Raw genomic sequence first — 23,613 nt, forward strand, 5'->3', positions numbered from 1 at the left:
TATGAAGACCTACGCTTTTTATGTCGTAGAAATAGCTGAACTCTTCTACTGAGGGAGCCCTATGGACATACTCCATGTACATCGCATAGAAGGCTAGGGCAGTGCGGTAGCTGTTTGGAGTTAGCTGAAAAGGCGATACATCATATCGCCTAAGAATAGCTGCGATGAAGGGATGAAAGGGGACCGATACCCCACACCGAAGGATGGGTATTGAGACTACCACATCCTCTGTGGGAATGATCGCAGGGTTAGTAAACGGAAGATGCGCTCTTTGAGATGGCTTAGGTCGCTGAAACACGAGTCGCAGCAAATTTAACCTCACAAAGGTGGTGAAGTCTGATTTGGAAACTCTCGAAATTAAATCCTCACACACGAAGGGTTCATTCAGCTGGGAATCGTCAACCGAATCTGTCCCACTCCCCTCCGCCTCCTCCTCTTCCTCACCTAACTCGCGAACTGGAGTCGTCCATTCATCGTCCATCTCCTCGACCTCGATGTCAGGAGCATGCCTCGAGTAGATAAGGTAGTCGCGAGCCGACACCGTGGACTCGCTGTCTCAAATATCGATGGTCCCAGGTTCTGCGAGTTCTTTCACCATCTTTTCGATGTCCACAGAAGACATCGGGCCTAGCTCTATTGGAGCGGCCTCCTCTTCGAAAAGCGAAGTGGGGAGAAAGCTGTCCTCCTCCTGGTCAGCTTCACCGTCGAATGCACGGCCTCCGGAGCCGAGCTGTTGGCTATCCGACAAGTCGCTCATCTGAAAGATAGAAGATCTTTTCAGCGTGATGGATGTGTGAAAAGCAAAGTAAGTGATCTCACCCGCATTAAACTATAAAGTCGCACTCGATAGAATGGTCAGCCTCCTTGCGAATACTGACCATCCCCTCAATATGCGATAAGAGATAATACTTTCTTGGGCGAGTAATTCACGCATCCTGGGCCAAGCGGTATACCTCCAGAAACGGCTGGGAGTTTCCCAGTGACTCAAGGGGTATGTGTTTTTGAGCATAACCCTGAAGTTACTGGGAGACCCCCACCGTTCCGAGACTACCTATCAGCCGAAGAGTACGATCATTTGAATATCATCGCATATTGCAAATGGCTGGGTGTACCTCAGTATCTCAAGGGGCATATAATCGCATATATGACCATTAGAATACTGAGATACACCCACCATTTGGAACGGCGATTGATACCCTCGCAACTCAGCCTGCGACATATAAAAATCCTAAAAGATCTAGCTAACAGTCAAATGAAAGTAAATCTTTGCAATACGCAAGTATTCAAATAGTTCATCTGAATACCAGCGAATATTCAAGTTGTTCATCTGAATATCCGCGAGTATTCAAGACGTAAAATAGTGCCTATATATTGTGTGCGGTTATGTCAGTTTACAAGTCATATTCTATGAATTTACCCAGGTTTCTTACCTAAAACACATAGCCTCATAAACACATATGAGCATACATTCCTAAAAAAGCCTCTAAAATACCAGAACCCAGAAAGTAAAGCATTTTTTCTCCAAACAGAAAATGAAAATGCAATGACTTGAAAACTAACCTTTAGTTTTGATTTCTGCGATTGCTCTCGATCACTTCTGAGATTGAGAATATTGTAGAAAGAGTGGTAGAAAATCTGGAAGTGGGTTTTGAAGTCTTTGTAATGGAGGGAAGGAGGAAGTTAAGAACAAGAGGGAAAAATAAAAGTTTTGGTTCGTATCAAAGGGTTTAAATACCCATATCCCTCATTAATTGGGATTACGACACGTGGCAACAGAATGCCTAAGGTCGCCCAATCTAACGGCCAATGATGGCCACGCCTACACGAAAATTGAGGAGTTTTGTGACGTGGCACCATAAATGCAATGAAAAGTAATAATTACAGCTGTCATTTTTTCGAAACCCTCGACGGGACAACCAAAAGGTCACCTCCTCGTGACAACCTTTCACCTGTCTCTCGAGTAATAGTTTCACTCAGTGACCGCATCTGTCACGTCGCGAAGCTAGGGGCATGTGTTATAGTGAGATTTGTCTCAACTAGAAACTTGAGACAAGACTCTCATTTAAAGGACACGTATATTCAGGTTTCCAATGAAAGCTGAAATGTTCATAAGGGGCTCCTCGAAATTTGATCCTCGCTAGGATAGAGCCAGCGAGATCTTGCGAGCACGACCAAAGTCGGATCGCGTAATTCGTGTTATGCAGGAGGAGAGAATGGATCCAACTCGCATATGTCGGGACATATGCGAGTATCCTCTCTATACTTTTGCGAAAGCATAGAGATCAACTCTCTATGGTGCGATTTGGTCCCAGCGACCCAATAGCCTTGATAAACCGCTATAGGCTCGCATGTCTAGGTTCTATCAACTCGATATGCGAGGTCTACAAGAGGTGATTGCTTAAGGACTCGGACAGTCCAAACGTAATGGTAACCTTGCGAGCTCAACAAACGGAACATGAACAGTCAACTCGCAGATGCAGAAGACGCATCTGTTGATGGACTTAGTAACTGTCACTCATTTATTAATGTTAACGTTGTTTGGGTTTAGTTATTGCAATTCAATATGTAAATAATGGATTAACAGTGAATGTGATCCTTATGTGACCGATTGGACACCTACTTTGTATATAAAGGGGTGATCCACCATGAAATGGCACCTACGAATCCTTTGCCACAGTGGACTAAGCAGATCACAATCTAACTGAACCACTATAATTCCTTGTCTTATTGATATTTTCCAGCTTTGTTGATTGTTCTTGCATTCCTAGTCGAGTACTCGCCATTCTAGGTCGAATACTCGCACTTGTCACTTCTCTGAAATTTCTCTTTTTATATTAATTAAATAATATATTTTGGTGTTGCGAAATTCACTCGACAACAGCGGCCAAAGGTAGAGAGAGAGGCTTAGGTTTTTCTGAATGAGAAGTGTATTTTTCCTGAAGCCTTCACTACCTATTTATAGCATTCTACTAGGGTTAGGTTTGAATTATTTGGCATTAAAATAATGAAAACATCAGAGGTAAAACTCCTATAAAAGTGGCCGACCATGGCTTATTGGATTTGGCCCTCACTTTTTGCAATTTTGCAGTTTTATGACTTTTGTATCTGATTTTCTCAAAAACGCCAATTTTCTAATTCAACCATTTAAATGCCAATTCTAACTATTTAATAACTATAAATAATTATTAAATAATATTGTCATTTATCATATTTACTAATTGAACCATACAAAGTATCATAATTAACAAATATGCCCCTAACAACTCTTTCTTTACAATTTCGCCCTTACTAAGTGAAAATTTCACAAATAGACATAGTCTAATTTGAGAATTATAATTGATTAATCAAAACCAATTACATGAGTCTTACAAACAATATTATCTCAACTAGTGCGGGGACCATGGATCTATATAACCGAGCTTCCAATAAGTAGATCAAGAATTTATCACTAAAATTCACTAACTTATTAATTGTTCGTTGAATCCACGCATAGAACTTAGAATTGCACTCTCAGTATATAGAATGCTATATATGTTCCACCATATAGACACATCATTAGTTATCCATTGTTATAATCCTAATTTGATCAATGATCCTCTCCATGAATGATCTACACTGTAAAGGGATTAGATTACCGTAACACCCTACTATGTATTTTATCCTTAAAACACTTGACCCCGTATAAATGATATTTCAGCTTATGTGAAATGAGTACTCCACCATTTATGTTAGTTTGGTCAAGCTGGAAGGAGATCATCCTTTGCTTACTATTTGCCAGATAGAAGCTATAGATTCCATGTTTATGTTAGCGCTCCCACTCAATGGCACTACCGTGTTCCCAAAATGTACGTATCACCCTGACCTAAAAGTAGGCTTAACTAACAAATCAATGAACACGAATAGCCTTTCAAGATTGAGCCTAATCATAACAGGATTAAGAACATTTGATCTAGGATCAACTTGGCGATATTGACTTGAATAGATTTTACGGTAAGTTTAATAAATCTAAGTCAAAGTTCAATATTGGTCCCTTCCAATGCATAATCCATGCATCCAACCTGAGCTTTACTTTAACCAATGTTCTAGAAAGAACATATTTCTCCAAATGCAAGTAAACTCTTGTTGTAGATTATCATATCAGTAAAACCCTGTGTCTGATAAATCAAGGAAACTTTATTCACATAGTCATGTTTACTTTCCAATGTGATGACAACACAATAAACAGGATCAAGTATGTGAAAAGGGTTTAAGATGAATTTATAAATCAAATAGACAAGCAATTGATAAAGTGAACCAAAACATACACAAATGAATGAAAAATACTTCTGTTTCTTTATTGATGTTAAATAAAATAGATTACATTGAAACAGAGTTTTATTTAGGGCATAAAACCCAACAGTCTCCTACTCGCAGGACTCTTTCCTTGACCTTGGGGTTGAAGTATCTTACAGTTCGCTGCTGATAAGCCGTGTTTTTCAGGTGAGCCTGATCGCGCTTTTCTTCTAGAAGGTCGAGGTAGAGCGACTATTTTTCTTCGTTCTGTTCAACGTTGAAAACATCTCTCACTATAATAGCTTCCGCCCCAATCTCAACTGGTACCATAGCCTCGCATCCATAAGTGAGCAAGAAAGGAGTCTCGCCAGTCGTGGATCGGGGGGTCGTGTTGTATGACCATAAAACTTGCGAAAGCTCGTCTGGCCATACCCCCTTACGTTCTTCGAGTTTTCCTTTGATGGTGTGCTTTATTATCTTATTGACTACTTCAGTTTGCCCGTTACTTAGCGGATAGGCGACTGTTGAGAATGCTTTTTTAATTCCCACGTCGTTGCATAACTGCCGCATCTCCTTACAGTCAAATTGCTTTCCATTATCTGAAATGAGCTTGTAAGGGATGCCAAATCGACAGATTATTGAGTTGTAGACAAACTCGCGCAACTTAGTCACTGTGATGGTTGCTAGTGCTTTGGCCTCAGCCCATTTTGTGAAGTAGTCGACCGCGACCACAGAATACTTGACTCCGCCTTTTCATTTAGGTAGTTCACCTATCAAATCGATCCCCCACACTGCAAAGGGCCAAGGACTAGTGATGGAATGCAAGTTGCTCGGAGGTTGATGGGCATATGTAGCTATCCGCTGACATTTGTCGCATTTCTTTGCGAAAGTGAAAGCGTCTTGTCGCAAGGTAGGCCAGTAATACCCCTGTCGCATGATTTTTAGGGCAAGGGAATTACCACCTGTATGATTCCCACAAATAACCCCGTGCACCTCACAGAGTATGTAGTCGCAGTCTTCCCCATCGATACAGTTAAGTAATGGTTGACTGAAGCTTCTGCGATATAATCTTCCATCATAGATGACATATGGGGCAGCCCGCTGTCGCAGCTTCCTTGCTTCCATCTTGCCACCAGGCAAGATACCCTTCTCCTGATATGCGACTATTGGAGTCATCCAGGTGACCTCTTGGGCGATATCTATTTCCATCGTTTCTTCTCTATTTATCGTCGAGTGAGCCAATACATCAACAGGAATTACATCGAGTAATTTGGCTTCTCTAGTCGAGGGCAAACGAGCCAATGCGTCTGCGTGTGAGTTATGAGCACGCAGTACTCGGGACACGACTACTTTCTTGAATTTCTGCATCAGCTCGCATACTATGGTGAGATACTTAACTAATCGCCCGCCTCTGGCCAGATGTTCTCCATTATCCTGGCATACGACGATTTGGGAATCGCTGAAAGCCTGTAAGTACTCGATTCTCATCTCGAGAGCAAGCTTCAATCCTGCGATTTAAGCTTCATACTCGACTTCATTGTTAGATGCAGGAAATTCAAAACGTAAAGCAGCGTGTACCTTAAAATTATTGGGACTGATTAGTATGATTCCACCGCCAGAACCTTCGCTATTAGAAGCCCCATCGATGTACAACGTCCATCCTTCTCCTTTTGGTATAGCGGTGTTGATCTTTTCATTTATGAGTGACACTTCAGTACTGGGGAACTCGAGAATGAAATCTGCCAAGGCTTGCCCCTTGATCGCAGTTCTCGGTTTGTACTTGATTTCAAACTGACTTAACTCTACTGACCATTTCAACAATCTCCCCGATGTCTCTGGTTTTGCCAAGACTTGCCTCAAAGGGTAGTTTGTTAAAACTTCGATGCTGTGGGCCTTGAAATAAGGTCGCAACTTTCTCGACGATGTTACCAGGGTGAACGCTAATTTTTCCATTTGAGGGTAGCGGGTCTCAGCTTCCAATAGGCGTTTACTGACATAATACACCGGGTACTGTTGTTCTTGATCTTCGCAGATTAGTACCGAACTAATTGCATATTCTGACACCGCTAGATAAATTGACAAGACTTCACCGGTTACGGGTTTTGATAGGATTGGGGGCTGCCCTAAATGTGTTTTCAATGCTTGAAAAGCCTCTTCGCATTTCTCGGTCCACTGGAACTTCTTATTGCCTTCAAAATTTGAAAAAATTCCTTGCATTTGTCAGAGGATCGCGATATGAAACGGTTCAAAGCGGCGACTTTACCAGTGAGACTTTGGACTTCTTTTGGCTTAGTCGGTGATCGCATTTCTACCAATGCTTTGATCTTTGCAGGGTTTGCCTCTATTCCTCGCTGATGAACCATGAACCCGAGGAACTTTCCTGAGCCGACTCCAAAGACGCACTTTAGTGGATTTAGTCGCATTTTATATCGCCTAAGTATCTCAAACATTGCTTGTAAATGTTTGACATGGTCTTTTGCCTGTAGATATTTACGAGCATATCGTCAACATACACTTCCATAGTATCCCCAAGCAGATCTACGAACATCATATTTACCAATCTTTGATACGTCGCACCTGCGTTTATCAAACCAAAAGGCATTACTTTATAACAATACAGACCTCGATCTGTAATAAACGTGGTATGCTCTTGATCTGGCTCATACATCGGGATTTGATTATATCCCGAGTATGCGTCCATGAAGCTGAGAAGTTCATGACCTGCAGTGGCATCAACAAGTTGGTCAATGCTAGGAAGCGGAAAGCTGTCTTTGGGACAAGCTTTATTTAAGTCTGTAAAGTCAACACATGTGCGCCATGAGCCGTTAGGCTTGGGCACAAGTACAGGATTTGCTAACCAATCGGGGTAGAACGATTCCCGTATGAAGCCGCATGCGAGAAGGCGGTCGACTTCTTCTTTTAGCGTTTGGTACCTTATGGGGTCCATTTTGCGGCGCTTTTGTCGAACACCTCGCACTTCGGGGTCAATGTTCAAGCGATGACACATGACGTGTGGAGATATTCCGACCATATCTGAATGTTTCCAAGCGAAAACATCAAGATTTTGTTTGAGAAAGGTCGTTAGTTTTTCTCGCTACTGAAAAGTCAATTTAGAGCCAATTTTCAAAACTTTACTATTATCTACGGGGTCGATAGGTACCTCAATAGTGTCTTTCGCAGCTTGAGCAGTTGCGGCATAGTCGAGGATCCTCTAATCCAAATCTGGTCTGTCTACGTGCGGTACTTCTTCAATCCTAAGGACTTCTTGGCGAGGAGGTGGTGCCTCTAACAGATAGATGACATTAATCAATTTTTTCTCTGCGAGCTTGACTATTGCATTGTAGCATTCTCGCGAGTCTGACTGGACTCCTCGCACAGAGCCTACTCCAGCGGGAGTAGGGAACTTCATTGTGAGATGATAGATCGACATCACGATCTTCATCTCTTTCAAGATTGGCTGACCAATTACGGCATTGTATGTCGAATATTGGTCGATTAGCGCGAAGTTAGCCATTGACTTGGCTACTACGGAGGCGGTTCCTAGGGTAATCGGGAGCTTAATCATCCCTTTGAGTGCGATAACGCCGCCGGTAAAACCGTATATACTCGACGTAACAGGTCACAGATCCTTCTCATGCAACCCCATTTGTTTAAAGGCTTGGAAGTTCAAGAGATTCACTGAACTTCCATTGTCCACGAGTATACGGTGGACATTGTCCATCCCAATATTGGCGACAATGACCAATGCATCAGAATGCGGGTGATGGACCCATCTCAAATCACTCTCCATGAACGTGATGTCGTCGCATTCTCTTTTGAACAATTTCTCTGGTCGCTCACTAAGATTGTTCATGTTGGTGAGTGGCTTCTCCTCGGCTTCCTTTGCATATCGCTCTTGAGACTTTCTTGAGTCACCTGCGATATGGGGACCGCCTACAATGGTCAATATATTGCGAGGCGTTCTCGAACCACTCACGTTTTGATTTTCCTCTTTGTCATCTGCTCGGGGATGACTTTCCTCGTTCCTTTTATACTTGCTGAATTTTCCCCTCCAGATCAGCTCTTCAATTTCATCCCGCAAAACCCAGCACTCCAAAGTGGTGTGACCGATATCTTTATGGTACTTACAGAATTTTTTGGGGTCCCTTTTGTCACAATTTCCCTGATCGGGGGTGGTTTCTTGAAGACCCCGTTCTTCTCCTCGATGGCGTAGATATGGTCTCGTGGTACCGCGAGTTCAGTATAGTTCACGAAGCGTGGTCCACCTTTCCTTTTCAGCGAGGACTCCTTCTTTGGTGGGGACTTGGCCAGTTTGGGGCTTCGTTGTCTTCGTGGACTGCGTCTTCTTGGGCTTCGACATCTGGAACTTTTCCTTCGGGGACTGCAAGACCGTGACCGCGGCACTGGTGACTTACGCTTGTCTTTGACTTTCTTTAATTCTGCCAGAGAGTTTTCAATCCTCTTATGCGGTTCGGCCATGGTAAAGAACTCGACTAGCAATTCTGGTCTCCAGACCTGTATCTCCTTCCAAAAATTGGTTCTCGGCAAGACACCTATTATTAGCATACAAACAAGCGAAGACTCGGGAGCCTTCTCAACTTTTGTTACCTCGGCATTAAAACGTTTAAAATAGTCCTGCAAAGACTCACCGGGTTCTTGCTTGATGTTAGCCAGAGTAGTATAGGGCGGCCTATAAGTCATCGTGGCTTGAAAATGAGTGAGGAATAGATCGACAAAGGTTTCCCATGTCAAGATTGAGGCCTCCGGCAACTGGCTGAACCAATCGTGGGCATTTTCCTCCAGCGTTGTCGCAAGAATGTTACATTTCGCGAGCTGAGGTACCTGATCTACTTCCATAATAGTATTGAACTTTTCTAAGTAATCTATGGGATTATAGGTACCTTTGTATTTTAGGGATTCGGATAATATGAATCCCTTAGGAAGCTGAGCTTGTCGCACTTTCGTAGTAAAAGGAGAGGTCCCATGCAGCTTGTATATGGGCTTTCTCTGCTGCTCGAGTATTTTCAAAGCTTTCAAAAGCATGCTTTGATCAATACTCCTGGCTATGGGAGTTGGGACTGCTGCAACTGTAGGGGTTGTGGCTACTGCGGCGAGGTTTGCTGGGACATTAACCCCGGTAGTCGCTGTTGGTGCGTTAGGCGGGTTTGTGCGAGTGTGTACACCTTGATTGCCCATTTGGGGATAACGGGGTGTTTCCTCGTCACGAGGGGCGTGGGAGCGTGCTCTGAAAACAACGTTAAGGTGATCACGCAGATCACCCCTATGAACCTGATATCGTCCCCCCTACTACGTCTCCACAGAACCGGACCTCGTATACCTGTTAGGTGTGCGACCATGCGAGGACGAGGAGGTGGATTCTACATCGTTGTCTCGTGAAGTCCTGCTGCGAGGGTTACGTCGTTTGGGGTCTTCATCGATCTACGTCTCTTGGTTGGGATACCTCGCAGATTGGTCTCTTGAGGTTGGCTGATTTAGGTCCACACCTTCGGGGTTGGTCCTTCGTTCCCTGCGAATACGTTTATTACGATTTCCTAGAATTCGTTACCTGAGGGTTTTCTGTGCGAGTAGTTGGGGCTTGAGGGGGGTGTCGGGCCCTGTTCTGTCCATCCACCTCGGTCTGTAGGGCGCGTAATTGGTCCTGGATCACGGTATACTGGTCAGTGGTGAGCTGGACGATTCCCTCGGATACTACCGCTGGAGTGATGGGTGGAAAGTGCCCCATTGTTGCTGCTGGCGTGGATGTTTCTTCGACTTGGGGGCCAGCAGTTTCAGGGAATAGATTGAGAGGTCTGACATTACCTCTCCCTACTCCGCCATTAATGACATCCACAAGTGGCGTTCTAACTCCAGATAACGGAACGTTCATCATTCTGATGTTGATTGATTCGTTGTTAATACCTCCGTTTGCTTGGTTTCCAGCCATGATGATTTTCTTTCTTGAATTTAGTAAGAATGTACTTCTCGTTCCCACAGATGGCGCCAAATGTTGTCGAGCAAAATTCGCAACACCAAAAGTATATGATAATACTAATAATAAGAAGAAATTGTTTGAAGGACAAATGCGAGTTTTCAACCTAAAATGGCGAGTACTCGAGATGGGAACGTAAATACTTAACAAAAAACTAGAAATAAGAAGAAGGCAAAGGATTATAATGGTTCAGTCAGATCACGGTCTGCTTAGTCCACTGTAGCAAGAGTTTCGTAGTTCTCATTTCGTGCTGGATCACCCCTTTATATACAAAGGAGGTGTCCAGTTAATTACACCAGGATTGTTATTTAAGGCACGCTACAATGCTTTTATCTTTGCTAATCAAAGAATTTTCTCAAAAAACGTGTCAAATTAAAACTTTTGCATTAAATATTAAACTTTGTAATATAATAAAATATTTATAAGTGCCGGGATCCCGTTTTCAAACTTTGTAAAATTTACTTTCCAAAATATACATTCCAAAATACACAAATTTACTGGTCGCACAGCGACTTTCAAAATACAACTCCCAGATGTCCCGAGACCGAACACTCCAGGTCGCGCTGCTTGACATGTACTATATCATATAATATATCATATAATTTCCGACCTGTAAATAGGCGCCCATACACCTATTTACAGAGCTTAACAGATGAGCATGAACGTTCTAACTAGGACACGACCATGTACCATGTACCACATGCACTCAGTATACCATCGTACTAGTGTAGGTAGGGTATGACCGCACCTTGAGTACCGTTAGTGTTGTACCATAGACACCTTGTACCTTTTCGTACAAGTACTGGTAACACCATAACGTACTTCCAAACATCATACACCTTACCAATGCACTCTATACCGCACCCGTACAAGTGTTGGTTGTGCATGAATCACAACAAATAAGCATATATATACAAACACATATACATACATTCAGATGATCACATCACACATTATACACAGTTCTTACCTATTTTCCGAATTCAAGTGTGCTGGCCGACCTGAACGGAAATCTCGTGCTAGATGGATGCCCTAATCACATTTTGAAACCGGGTAAGTCACATGATTAAAACCCTAATCGCGGGAACCCCAAAACCAAAACCTTAGGTTCTTCCATGCTCTTAATAGGTTATTTTAACTTTGGAAATGGGGAAACACCCATCTAAGGCACTGAAATGGACAAAAATTGAGAAAACGAATTCGAGAATCCTGCCAAAACCGGCTAGCCGGTTTGCACCAGTAATCCCAAAACACTTCATCCTTTGCTCAATTTTCCACCAAATATTACCAAACTTTCCAGAGTACCTACCCAATGTATTCACAACATAAACCAACCAGTATTTCACAGAAAAACACACCAAATCAATTTATGCCATTAAAGCTCAAAGCTTTGAACTCAAAGCTTAAAATTGCATAAAACTTACAATCAATCTCTAAACCAGCTGCAATGAACTAAAATTAAGCCAAATAAACCCTAGAATTCGAACTAAGCAAACATCAAACCTTAACAGCCCCTATAACCCAAAATCACTTCTTAAAACCAAAATACAACTTCATAAACTTAAAAGGAAAGGAGCTAGGGTTACCTTAGTTATTTTTCCTTGAATCCTTGGTTGAAAACACAGAAAATTATGAAGAAATGGATGGGTTTTCCTTCTGGTTTGTGAGGGCCGAACACCAAGAGAGAGAAAGGAGAAATGATATTTCTCTAATTTAACTTTCTTTTTCTTTAATTTTCTTTCTTTCAAAGTAAAACCCCTCTTTTCATTCAATTATGCTGAAATACAATAGGTGTCATCATCCAAGGCTGCCACCTAACCCTTATTTACCATTTTACTAATTGACTAAAATGCCCTTAAGGTTATAACTTAGGTATTTTTAAAGCTAGGGGTAAAATGGTCAAAATCCATAACCCCGCTCAATCCCGATAATTCATTTTCTCTAAAATATTTCCCCCTATGAAATAAGGTTCTAAACTTACCCATGTGATCAATCTAGCCATCCATCGCATTTTTCGTTGTCACCGAGCAAAAATTACAAAAATAACATATTTCACATATAAGGTAAATAATACCCCTAGAGTTTAATAAAATCTCTGGAATTGAGAAATTATAACTCTAATATTTATTTCTAAATATTGGTGTCCAAAATTAAATAAATTCAAAAATAATAATAAAATAATAAAAATTAGTGCTAATTGCCTTTACTAATCCAAATTACTAAAGCGGTCATTACAATTATCCCCCCGTTAATAGGATTTCGTCCTCGAAATCTAACCTGAATAGCTTTGGATGTTGAGTCCTCATATCCGACTGCAATTCCCAGGTGGCTTCTTCCACATTACTGTACCTCCAGAGCACTTTAACCAAGTCTTGTTCTGAAGAACTTTTTCCTTTCTATCCAAAATCTGTACAGGTTGTTCTTCATAGGTTAAGTCTGGCTGCAGTTCAAGGGCTTCATAACTCAAGACATAAGTCGGGCTGACACGTATTTCCTCAACATAGAGATGTGAAATACATCATGAACAGCTGATAACACTGGTGGTAAGGCTAGCCGATATGCTACCTGCCCGACCTTCTCGAGTATCTGAAATGGCCCAATGAACCTAGGGCTTAACTTACCCTTCTTCCCGAAGCGCCTAATATCCTTCATTGGTGAAATCCGCAAGAAAACATGTTCGCCTGCCTGAAATGTAACATCTCTGCGCTTCGGATCAGCAGAACTTTTCTGCCTGCTTTGAGCTGCAAGCATCCAAGCCTTGATCTTATCAATAGCCTCATTGGTCCTCTGCACTAATTCTGGACCCAAGTACTTCCTTTCTCCTGTTTCGTCCCAATGGATAGGAGAACGACATTTTCTACCATATAACATCTCATAGGGAGCCATCCCTATTGTACTCTGGTAGCTATTGTTGTAGGAGAATTCAATTAAAGGCAAGTATTTACTCCATGAACCCTCAAAGTCCATGACACAGGCTCGCAATAAGTCTTCCAAAATCTGAATAGTTCTTTCTGAGTGACCATCAGTCTGAGGGTGAAAGGCTATACTAAACTTTAACTTGGTACCCATAGCCTTCTGAAGACTCACCCAAAACTTTGATGTAAACTTTGGATCCCTATCTGACACAATAGATTTAGGGGCTCCATGGAGACGAACTATCTCCTTCACATACAATTCAGCGTACTGATCCACTGAATATGTAACTTTCACTGGTAGAAAGTGAGCCGACTTTGTGAATCTGTCCACGATGACCCATACTGAATCATACATCCCCATAGTTCTAGGCAAACCAGTTACGAAATCCCTTACAATGTCCTCCCACTTCCATTTTGGAAGGACTAAAGGTTGCAGTAACCCTGCCGGCCTTTGATGTTCAGCTTTAATCTGCTGGCAGGTTAAATACTTGGACACGTAGTCCACCACATCTCTTTTCATCCCATACCACCAGAAGTAGGGTTTCAAATCCTGATACATTTTGGTGGTTCCCGGATGCAACGAATAAGGTGTGGTATGAGCTTACTCCAGTATTTCTTTCTTAAGCTCATCAACACTAGGAACACAAACTCGAGCTTTATATAACAACATTCCACTGTTCGAAACTGAAAAGCCTCTAGGCCGACCAGCCATTACTTCATCTCGAACCTTAACTAGCTCGGGATCTTCCAGCTGTGCCTTTCAGATTCTCTCCAACAGATCAGATTGGAGTGTTAAATTATGTAATTTCTCGACTATGAACTCAATCCCTGCACTAACCATTTCCGAGGCTATCATAACCGTAGTACAAACCTGCCCGGGACCTTTTCTGCTTAAAGCATCGGCCACAACATTGGCTTTCCCGGGATGATACAAAATTTCACAGTCGTAGTCCTTAACCAATTCCAACCACCTTCTCTGCCGCATATTCAAATCTTTTTGGGTGAAAAAGTATTTGAGACTCTTATGCTCAGTATAAATCTCACACTTTTCACCATAAAGATAATGTCGCCATATCTTTAAAGCAAAAACCACAACATCGAGCTCTAAATCATGAGTTGGATAACGCTGCTCATAATCTTTCAGTTGACGAGAGGCATAGGCTATGACTCTGTCAGCTTGCATCAGAACACATCCCAGACCCTGTCTGGATGCATCACAGTACACCACAAATTTCTCTTGATCTGATGGTAAAGCTAACACCAGAGCTGTTATCAAACGTTGCTTCAACTCCTGAAAACTTGTTTCACATTTATCTGACCACACAAATCTCTGATTTTTCTTGGTCAATTCGGTTAGGGGCATAGAAAGTTTAGAAAATCCTTCGACGAAACGCCGATAAGACCCTGCTAATCCGAGAAAACTTCAAACTTCCGTCACAAACTTGGGCCTCGGCTAGTTCTTCACTGATTCTACCTTGTTTGGATCAACCATAATTCCATTCTTTCCAACAATATGACCCAAAAAGGACACCTCAGACAACCAGAATTCGCACTTTTTAAACTTTGCATACAACTTGTGATCCCTAAGTCGCTGCAATACCATTCGAAGATGATGCTCGTGCTCCTCTTCTGACTGAGAGTATAAAAGAATGTCATCGATAAACACTATAATGCAGTTATCGAGGAAATCCTTGAATACCCTATTCATAAGATCCATAAAGGCCGTATGAGCATCAGTCAATCCGAATGACATTACTAGAAACTCATAGTGCCCATATCTGTATCTAAAAGCAGTCTTCGGTATGTCCTCCTCTCGAATTCTCAGTTGGTGATAACCAAACCGTAAATCAATCTTCGAAAACACTGTCTTTCCCTGAAGCTGATCGAACAGATCGTCGATTCTGGGCAACGGGTACTTGTTCTTAATCGTTAGCTTGTTAAGTTCCTGATAATCGATACACATTCTGAGGGAACCATCCTGATAATCAAGCATCCCCTGAAGTTGCAACTTAAGCTCCTTGAGTTCTGCTGGGGCCATCCTATATGGAGCTTTAGAAACAGGTTCGACTCCAGGTTCCAGATCAATTACAAAATCAATCTGTCGCTGTGGCGGCAATCCCGACAACTCCTCGGGAAACACGTCAAGAAAATCTTTTACCACCCTGACTACCTCAGGCCCAAATGTTTCAGGTCTGCTGGAGTCAAATACCACCGCTAGAAATCCTACACAGTCATTGCATAGTAAATCCCTAGCCCTTAATACAGAAATAACCGGGATCCGAGACCCCTGAACTGATCCAACATAACCAAATGGATCTTCACCTTCTGGCTGGAAAATCACCATTTTCCGCCTACAATCTATACTGGCCAAATACTTGGATAGAAAATCTTTAGTTATGCATGGTAGCAAAATATGCCTATTTCACTACTAATTAATACCTAGAAAAAAAGGTAAACATCATGCATCAATTAGAGGGGTTCAACTAGGTCTTGCTTTTCCAAGTAAGATCTAGCTTGCTAAATGTTAAAGCTGGCCAAAAATTAACATTCAATCAACATTTCATCACAACAAATTGAACAAAGACAAGATTACTTAATCATTGCAAAATCAAAGTACTAGTCCATACAAGGGTTCGTAACCACCCAAATCTCAAAGATTTTAGTTCATAGCTGAAATTAACAACATCAAACCAGAAAATAACATGTTCATGGAGTTTGAGTATTAAAGAGTAGAAAATGATACAAAATGGAAGAGGATAGCAAGAGAAATGAGTTGGAAGCTCAAATCTTCTCTTTGTAGGTTACCTTCTTCTCCTTCTTCTTAGTCTTCTTCTTCTCTTCTTTCTGTTTTTTTGTACTTGGATTTTTTCTCTGTAATTTTCGTACTCCTCCTCTCCAAGTGCAGCCACCTTTTTCTATTTATCCTTCTTCTCTTCTCTTTTACTCCCCAATTAGGGTACTAAAGTTTACCCTAATGGGATATCCAAGTCATGGTCCACTTGCCCTTCATTTTCCACCTATTAGCTGAGTCATTAGCCACATTTTTGCCAACTTAGCTCCTTTTTTCTTCATTAATGTCAGCTGGACTTTCTGCCAAAATACACTTACTGGGCTGACAAATTGCTACGCGATGATTGCTATAGTAATGCCAGACAGCAATAAGCCTTTTTCTGCTCCTTTTCTTCCTTGTCCCAAACATTTCCAAATACCAATTTTCGTATTTTTTTCTGCTTAATACACATAAAAATAACAACATAAGTCTATTTAACACTTACTAAGACAAACACTTCCATTTATTACAATGACACAAAAAACTAAACACAATTACACAATTATAGACACTAATTACTCCACAATTTAGCTTAAAATGGGAACAAGTGGAATGGAAAAGATGTGCTTGCCATAACTTTATATGCTGCCCCTTTAAAGTTTTCTCATTGGATAACATTAATACCTCCCGAAAGTCACCTAATCAACAATTTATACAAATATATCCCACCAACACTTTGAACTTTTCTACAACTACCTTAAACTTTTTGGCATTCATTAAAGCTCCATAAGTTGGATTAGGGCACTTCTCTCCACTAATGTAGTATAAACTTATCCCCTTGATCAATAGGACTTTACTAGGCTTATAATGTTAGGCTTGGGTTAGGGTATGGTAAAGGATGTATTTAAGTTGGCTCAACACCTAACCAATTTACTTATCAAAAACCGAGCCTCTTCCTTATTATTTTTTTTAACTCACTTCCCTAACTCATTATACTCACAAGTACTTGGTATTGGAATAGACTTCTCTTGCTATGTTTATTCTCTCTTTTTTTTTTTGAACTACAATGGGGGGGAACACCCCAAACTTAGTTGCAAGCACAAAAATGTTTTTTTTTCTTTCATTGCTGATTTATTTTTATTTTTTTTCATGTATATATTAGAAAGAAAATTATTACTATATTATACTTATATAATAGATAGAAAGAGAAGGTTAATTGAAAGTGCATAATAATATACTTTGTGAGCTAATTCCCCCACCCCAAACTTACAACCCAACATTGTCCCCAATGTTGCTAAAGTATAATCTTGAATTAGCTCGCCACAAGTTACACTCACTGCTCTCACCCCAAACTTAATGTGAAACTTGGCTCTTGACAAGTGAGCAATTAAGTTAGGACATGTGTGGAAATGCAAATTAGGATTGGTGTGATATGTATGATCGGGTTGCACACAAAGAATAGGCTAAACGGCTCAAACTTGGGTAACTAGGGAAAAATTTATTTTATAGGGAAGGTTAGAAAGGCTCAAACGTCCAAAGATAGCCTAAATCATGTCTAAGGGACAAGTCTAGCTAGGATTTCGCTTCAAAGAGATGCACTAACAAATTCTAGATGCTAAAAGTATATATGCAGCAATGGTATGAAAAAATGCAAAGCATGGTGGGAAAATAAAAGTATGCACTATTGAGGAGAGACTAATGAGAAACATCCATGATATCCAACAATTTCAACATGCAAATGCAACATATAAAATTAGGCAGCACCTAAATGGAATGAGCGGAAAATATCATCATCGAGCAGAACACTAGGCCACATAAAAACTCTTAAATCACTCAATGTCAAACTAACAACCACAGAAATGACATGACAATAAAGTTTTAAAACACAAAAGACAACACACAATTAGCAAAAGAAAGACTAAGACGATAAATAACAGAAAAATAAAAATTAGCTTAGGTATTAGGAAAATCCCTCTACTCGGAGTCCTCGTGGGGCTCCTCCGTATTCAAAGCTGATGGCCCAGCCCACAGGTCGAGAACTTGCTGAGGGAATGGCAGGAACTTGGGCTCAAATTGTCGCGTCACCCTCTTGAATGTTAGGCATTTTTCTTTCTTTTTTTTTTCTTTTTTTTTCAATTGCACACTACGCCAACACAACAAATTCCCTCTCTTCTTTGTCTTCTTTACAACTGTCCAACACCACAACACCCCCTAATTCTAGCAATACACTACTATATTCTTACTCCAATCTTGCTCAAAAATCACCACTCTTTCCAAACCACACCAACTCAAATTCAAGGCATTCATACCAAATTCTTTCACCCTCGGTAGCCACAACAATTGCTCTTGATTTTACTTCTCTTTTACATATATATATATATATTTGAACTACTCAAACAACAACAACAATGATTCTAAATTTACACCAGAAAAAGTTCACAGCCACACCAAAATTTGCAATCATACCAACTATTCTCAAGTACCACTGAAATCCAAATTTCAACACCCGCACAAATCACCTAATTCCATACACTAACAATTCCACAATCAAATCACACTAAAGATCTCTCTGTTTCATTAAACCCAATGTGCAAATTCACAAATTCAGCAAGTTCAATTGGATTAAACACCTACATACGGTTCATTGCAACCACAAGGACTAACCTTGCTCCTTGAATTTGTGTTTGTGAATGGAATGGTGAAATGGAGATTCTTGCTGGCTTCCTCAGTTTCTAGCAAAAATTGACAGTAGTGGAGTTTCAGCAAGTGATGTGCGGTTGCTGAATTTGGTTCGTGGGAAGGGGTCGAATGGAAGCTACTGGTTCAGGTGCAGGTTTTCTTGTTTCAGGTGGGTCGTGTGCTGTGGGTGCTAGTCGAGTTGAATGGAGCGGCTGAGGACGGAGATGGTGCTATTCGAAGTTGGAGTTGTGTTGATCTGGTGTTCGAATGGAGATTCGGGTGGGTTGTTGCTTAAAGATGAAAGTGATGGTGAAGGAGGTTTCAGGTGGAGGTTCAGATTAGGTTGAAATGTGTGGTTCGTGGTGGTGGTGGAGTCGACTGAAGATGGCTCGGCTGGGTGTTGCTGGTTACGATTTTTGTGAACGGAGGTTGGACATGGAGTCTCAGCTTGGTGCTAGGGATGAATGGAATCTGGGTTCGTGGTTGATGAAGGTCAGTTGAATGGAGTTTGCTGACAGAGCGGCTGGCGATGGTGAATCGTGAGTGCTAGAGGCGGCTGGGACAGTGATGGGAGTGAAGATAGTGAATTGGTTGGTAGGGTTGAATATTGTGCTAAAGAATGAGGTATTGGGATGGCTGACTAATCTAAGAGGGCCCAGTTGACTAAAGAACTAAGTCCCATAACTAATTGATTAAATTACTGAGATTGGGAACTTTGTTTATCCACTCATCTGTCCTTGATCAAAAAGAGGAAAAACTAAGTACAAGCCCAATGATTTGTCTGATATGTTTCCTGCCAAATATTATTGCTGGGCCATTGCTATAGCAACTGAACATAACTTTTCCACCCCAAACTTAATTTCTTTGCCCAATTTAAAATTTCTTCACTTCCAAAGCCTTCTTCACCTGATTTTCTCCACAAAGAAAGGAAACACTTCCTTAATTTCACCATGACATTTATTTAAACCAATTATAATATAAATATATTTTTTCTTTTTTTCTATTTTTTTTTCTTGTTTTTTTTTCTTTTTGTTTTCTTTTTTCTTGGGGTGCCTTTATTGAATATTTTTTCTGTTTTTCTCTCTTTTTTTTCTTTTTCTTTTCTTTTGGCACCCCCAAATTACAAGTCTCAAACATCCTTCAAAGACATAGAGGTCTTTCCTCGGTTGACCTCTCCACCCCCAAACTTCACTCCTTGGCCTTTCACTAAGAATTTTCTTCTTGAAAGTGCATCACGAAGTTCCACCACCCCATCGGCATATACTCTCACAACCAAGAAAGATCCATCACACCTTGAATCTAGTCCTCCATGAGTAGCCTTCGTTAAAGAGTTGGAAAAAATCACTTGTTGGCCAACTTCAAACATTTGAGACCGAAATTTTCTACTAAGCTTCTTTTTCTTTCTCTTCTTTTTGGGTGGTTTTTTAGGGTCAAATGATGCTTTGTCTTTGCTTTCTCGTGGCTCATGATCCTTAGCGATTTCTTTAAGGGGAATCTTCTTTCTCACCTTCTTACTAACTTTGAATTTGGACTCCTCAACCATGTTAGTTTTCATATCTACAATTTCTAAGCATTCTTCTATTGCATCCGGAGCACGTATGGGATGGAAAACCTTGAATGTGGCTTGCTCATCTTGAGCTCTCATGGTGAACTCTCCTTTTTCAACATCTATCAAAGTCCTTACCGTGGCAAGAAATGGCTTCCCTAAAATGATTGGAACTTCCCTATCTTCCTCATAGTCAAGAATAATGAAGTCCGCCAAAAAGATGAACTTATCTACTTGTACCGAAACATCTTCAATTTCTCCATCCAGATGAGCCATGGAACGATCCGCTAATTGCAAAGTGACGGTGGTTGGCCTTGCTTCTCCAATTCCCAACTTCTTGAAAATAGACATGGGCATGAGATTAATACTAGCTCCCAAATCACAAAGAGCTCTTCCAACATCCCGTCCCCCAATAGAAATTGGAATTGTAAAGCTGCCCGGATCTTTCAACTTCGGTGGAATCTTGCTTTTTAACATGGCATTGCATCCTTCGATGAGAGCTACAGTTTCAAACTCCCCTAACCACCTTTTCTTCGTCAAAATATCTTGTAAGAACTTGACACAATTCGGCATTTGCTCCAAAGCTTCTACCAAGGGAATATTGATATGGAGTTTCTTCAACAGATCTAAAAACTTCTTGAATTGCCCATCTTGCTGCTGTTTCCAAAATCTTTGAGGAAATGGAAGGGGTGGTTTAGGACTAGAACATACTGGTGCGGATTGCTGACTGTCAGGTTGCTGACCCTTTGCTGTATCAACTGGGCTGGTATCAACAAATTCCTGGGCAATTTTGTTACTCAATTTTTCATCGATTTGGATTGAAATGGGCTCCCCACTACCCCTTATTTCCTCCTCAGAATTTTTCAGATGCTTGCCACTCCTTAGTTGAATGGAGTTGCATTGTTCCTTCCCATCCCTCCTTGGATTTTTCGTGTCACTAGGCAAAGAACCTTGTGACCTAGCTTTTAATTCATTGGCTAAATGTCCAAGTTGCAACTCAAGGTTTCGAAGAGAGGCAGCTTCACTTTGTATCACCGCATCATTTTTGGCCATATAATCTTGCATTAGACTCTCCAAAGAAATCGGTTGGGAATTTTGAGCATGTTGTGAATGTCGCGGTTTTTGTGAAAAACCCGGTGGGTATGCTTCTCTTCCTTGGGCTGGTGCGGTGCTTGAGCTTGCTCCTTGACCCCCCAAGATAAATTAGGATGATCCTTCCATGCTTGATTGTAAGAGTTTGTGAATGCCCCATTGTTTCTGTTAAAATTCTGATTTCCCATGTAACAAACGGACTCCGGATTAGAAGGACACTTTTCAAACACATGCCCTTCTTCACAAAACACACATGAGACATCATCACTTTGTATGGCAGTAGCTGGCTAAATATTTTTAGAGTTCCCAATGCTCAAATTCTTCAAAACATTCGTCATGGAAGCCATTTGAGCTGTCAAAGTTGTTATTGCGTCTACCTCAAGGACCCTCGCCACTTTTTTACTTGTTGGAGCTCTTGTCCATTGGTAGTTGTTACTTGCAATGTTCTCCAAAATCTCAAATGCTTCGTTGTAAGACTTGGACAAAATAGCACCAATGGCCGATGCATCTAGCACCATTCGAGAAGCTGCTTTCAACCCATTATAAAAAGTCTCCATCTGTATACAATGTGGAATGCTATGATGTGGACACTTTCGCAAAAGTTCCTTAAACCTCTCCCATGCATCACTTGTAGACTCATCTTCAAGTTGCTGAAAAGACATGATCTCACTTCTGAATTTCGCATTTCTAGTAGGAGGAAAGTATTTCCGTAGAAACTTCTCAGCAAGATCATTCCAATTGGTAACAGAATCAGGAGGCAAAGTGTTGAGCCATAATCTAGCTCGGTCTCGTAGTGAGAATGGGAATAACTTCAACTTTAAACCTCTTCACTCACTCCTTGGATCTTGAAAGAATCACTCACCTCCAAGAATGAACGGAGATGGAGGTGAGGATCTTCAGTTGGCATCCCGCTGAATCGCCCCACGGTTTGGAACATTTGGAACATCACTGGCTTGACTTCAAACTGCGGTGCTTGTATTTCAGGCCTCACAATGCCTGGATTGAGCTCATTAAACATGGGAGCAGCATACTCCCGTATAGCCCTTGCTCGATCATCTGCCAATATGATGGGATTAACAATTTTTTGGGCAATCCCATCATCATCAAGATTCTCAGCCATGATGTCTCGACCCTTAGCCTTTTGAACTCTTCTTCTTCTTCGAAATGTGCGTTCAATCTCGGGGTCAATAGGAGCAAGTTCAAAATCCTCTTGTTGGTTCATACACTATAGATACCTGAGATTTCAAAGAATAAACCAGCAAGATTAAAAGCACAAAAATTATTAGAATGTCAATTAGTTGATAAAACAAAATTTAGAACTTAAAGTCCCCAGCAACGGTGCCAAAAACTTGTTGTGAAAATTTATATTGATTTATAATTGTGCAAGTGTACACAATCACAAACAAGTAATACAATGATAAGTAATCAAAGTTCGTCTCCACAGGGACTTTTTACTAAATAATGCAAAATCAACTAAGAGAAATTCCAAGACTTTCAAATAAAAATAAAACAGAGTAACAAATTAATTCAAGAGAAAAATTTATAATCTTAACTCTAAACTTGAGAAATAATATTTTAAACTAAATAAACTAAAAATCAGAAGCTAAAAGTGATTAAAGTGGTGATAATTTCAGATTTGGAAAATAGACTCGGGTGATTAATTTCCACTTGTATGTCCCAGTTCATACAACAATGACCCAGCAATGACTCAGCAATCCTGGCAGAGTTAATAGATTTTTTTAAAAAAAACCAGCAAGCTTTTTCCAAAACTTGCAATAAACCAATCATAATCTCAACAATGCATTCCTACATCATATTAGATCACAAATAGTCCAATAAAGCATCAAATCTTTAGTTATGCGTGGTAGAAAAATATGTCTATTTCCCAACTAATTAATACCTAAAAAAAAAGGTAAATATCATGCATCAATTAGAGGGGTTCAACTAGGTCTTGCTTTTCCAAGTAAGATCTAGCTTGCTAAATGTTAAAGCTGGCAAAAAATTAACATTCAATCAACATTTCATCACAACAAATTGAACAAAGACAAGATTACTTAATCATTGCAAAATCAAAGTACTAGTCCATACAAGGGTTCATAACCACCCAAATCTCAAAGATTTTAGTTCATAGCTGAAATTAACAACATCAAACCAGAAAATAACATGTTCATGGAGTTTAAGAGAGTATTAAAGAGTAGAAAATAATACAAAATGGAAGAGGATAGCAAGAGGAATGAGTTGGAAGCTCAAATCTTCTCTTTGTAGGTTGTCTTCTTCTCCTTCTTCTCCTTCTTCTTAGTCTTCTTCTTCTCTTCTTTCTCTTTTTTTTGCACTCCTCCTTGTTGGAAAT

The 23,613-nt window shown here is 40.7% G+C and overlaps 1 protein-coding gene and 1 non-coding gene across 2 annotated transcripts; one reads left to right on the top strand and one right to left on the bottom strand.

Moving 5' to 3' along the window:
- Positions 1-4,524: 4,524 nt before the first annotated feature.
- Positions 4,525-6,489, bottom strand: LOC133039271 (uncharacterized). Its single transcript, XM_061118123.1, has 3 exons — positions 5,895-6,489; positions 5,139-5,780; positions 4,525-5,021 (listed from the first exon to the last, which is right to left on the bottom strand). The coding sequence occupies exons 1-3, from the start codon at positions 6,487-6,489 to the stop codon at positions 4,525-4,527; spliced, it is 1,734 nt and encodes a 577-aa protein (XP_060974106.1).
- A 15,347-nt stretch (positions 6,490-21,836) lies between these two features.
- LOC115696163 (small nucleolar RNA R71) lies at positions 21,837-21,943 on the top strand. Its single transcript, XR_004007755.1, has one exon. It is a non-coding gene; the product is annotated as a small nucleolar RNA R71 (small nucleolar RNA).
- The last annotated feature ends 1,670 nt before the right edge of the window (positions 21,944-23,613 follow it).

This window comes from Cannabis sativa, chromosome 6, assembly GCF_029168945.1.
Source record: "Cannabis sativa cultivar Pink pepper isolate KNU-18-1 chromosome 6, ASM2916894v1, whole genome shotgun sequence".
Lineage (NCBI taxonomy): Eukaryota > Viridiplantae > Streptophyta > Magnoliopsida > Rosales > Cannabaceae > Cannabis > Cannabis sativa.

Coding starts and splice junctions, on each gene's coding strand:
- LOC133039271 (XM_061118123.1), bottom strand. CDS start 6,489: ATGCAAGGAATTTTTTCAAATTTTGAAGGCAATAAGAAGTTCCAGTGG. Junction 5,781..5,894: donor TGGGGCTTCTAATAGCGAAG/GTTCTGGCGGTG, acceptor CTTAAATCGCAG/GATTGAAGCTTGCTCTCGAG. Junction 5,022..5,138: donor CGCAAAGAAATGCGACAAAT/GTCAGCGGATAG, acceptor CTAAATGAAAAG/GCGGAGTCAAGTATTCTGTG.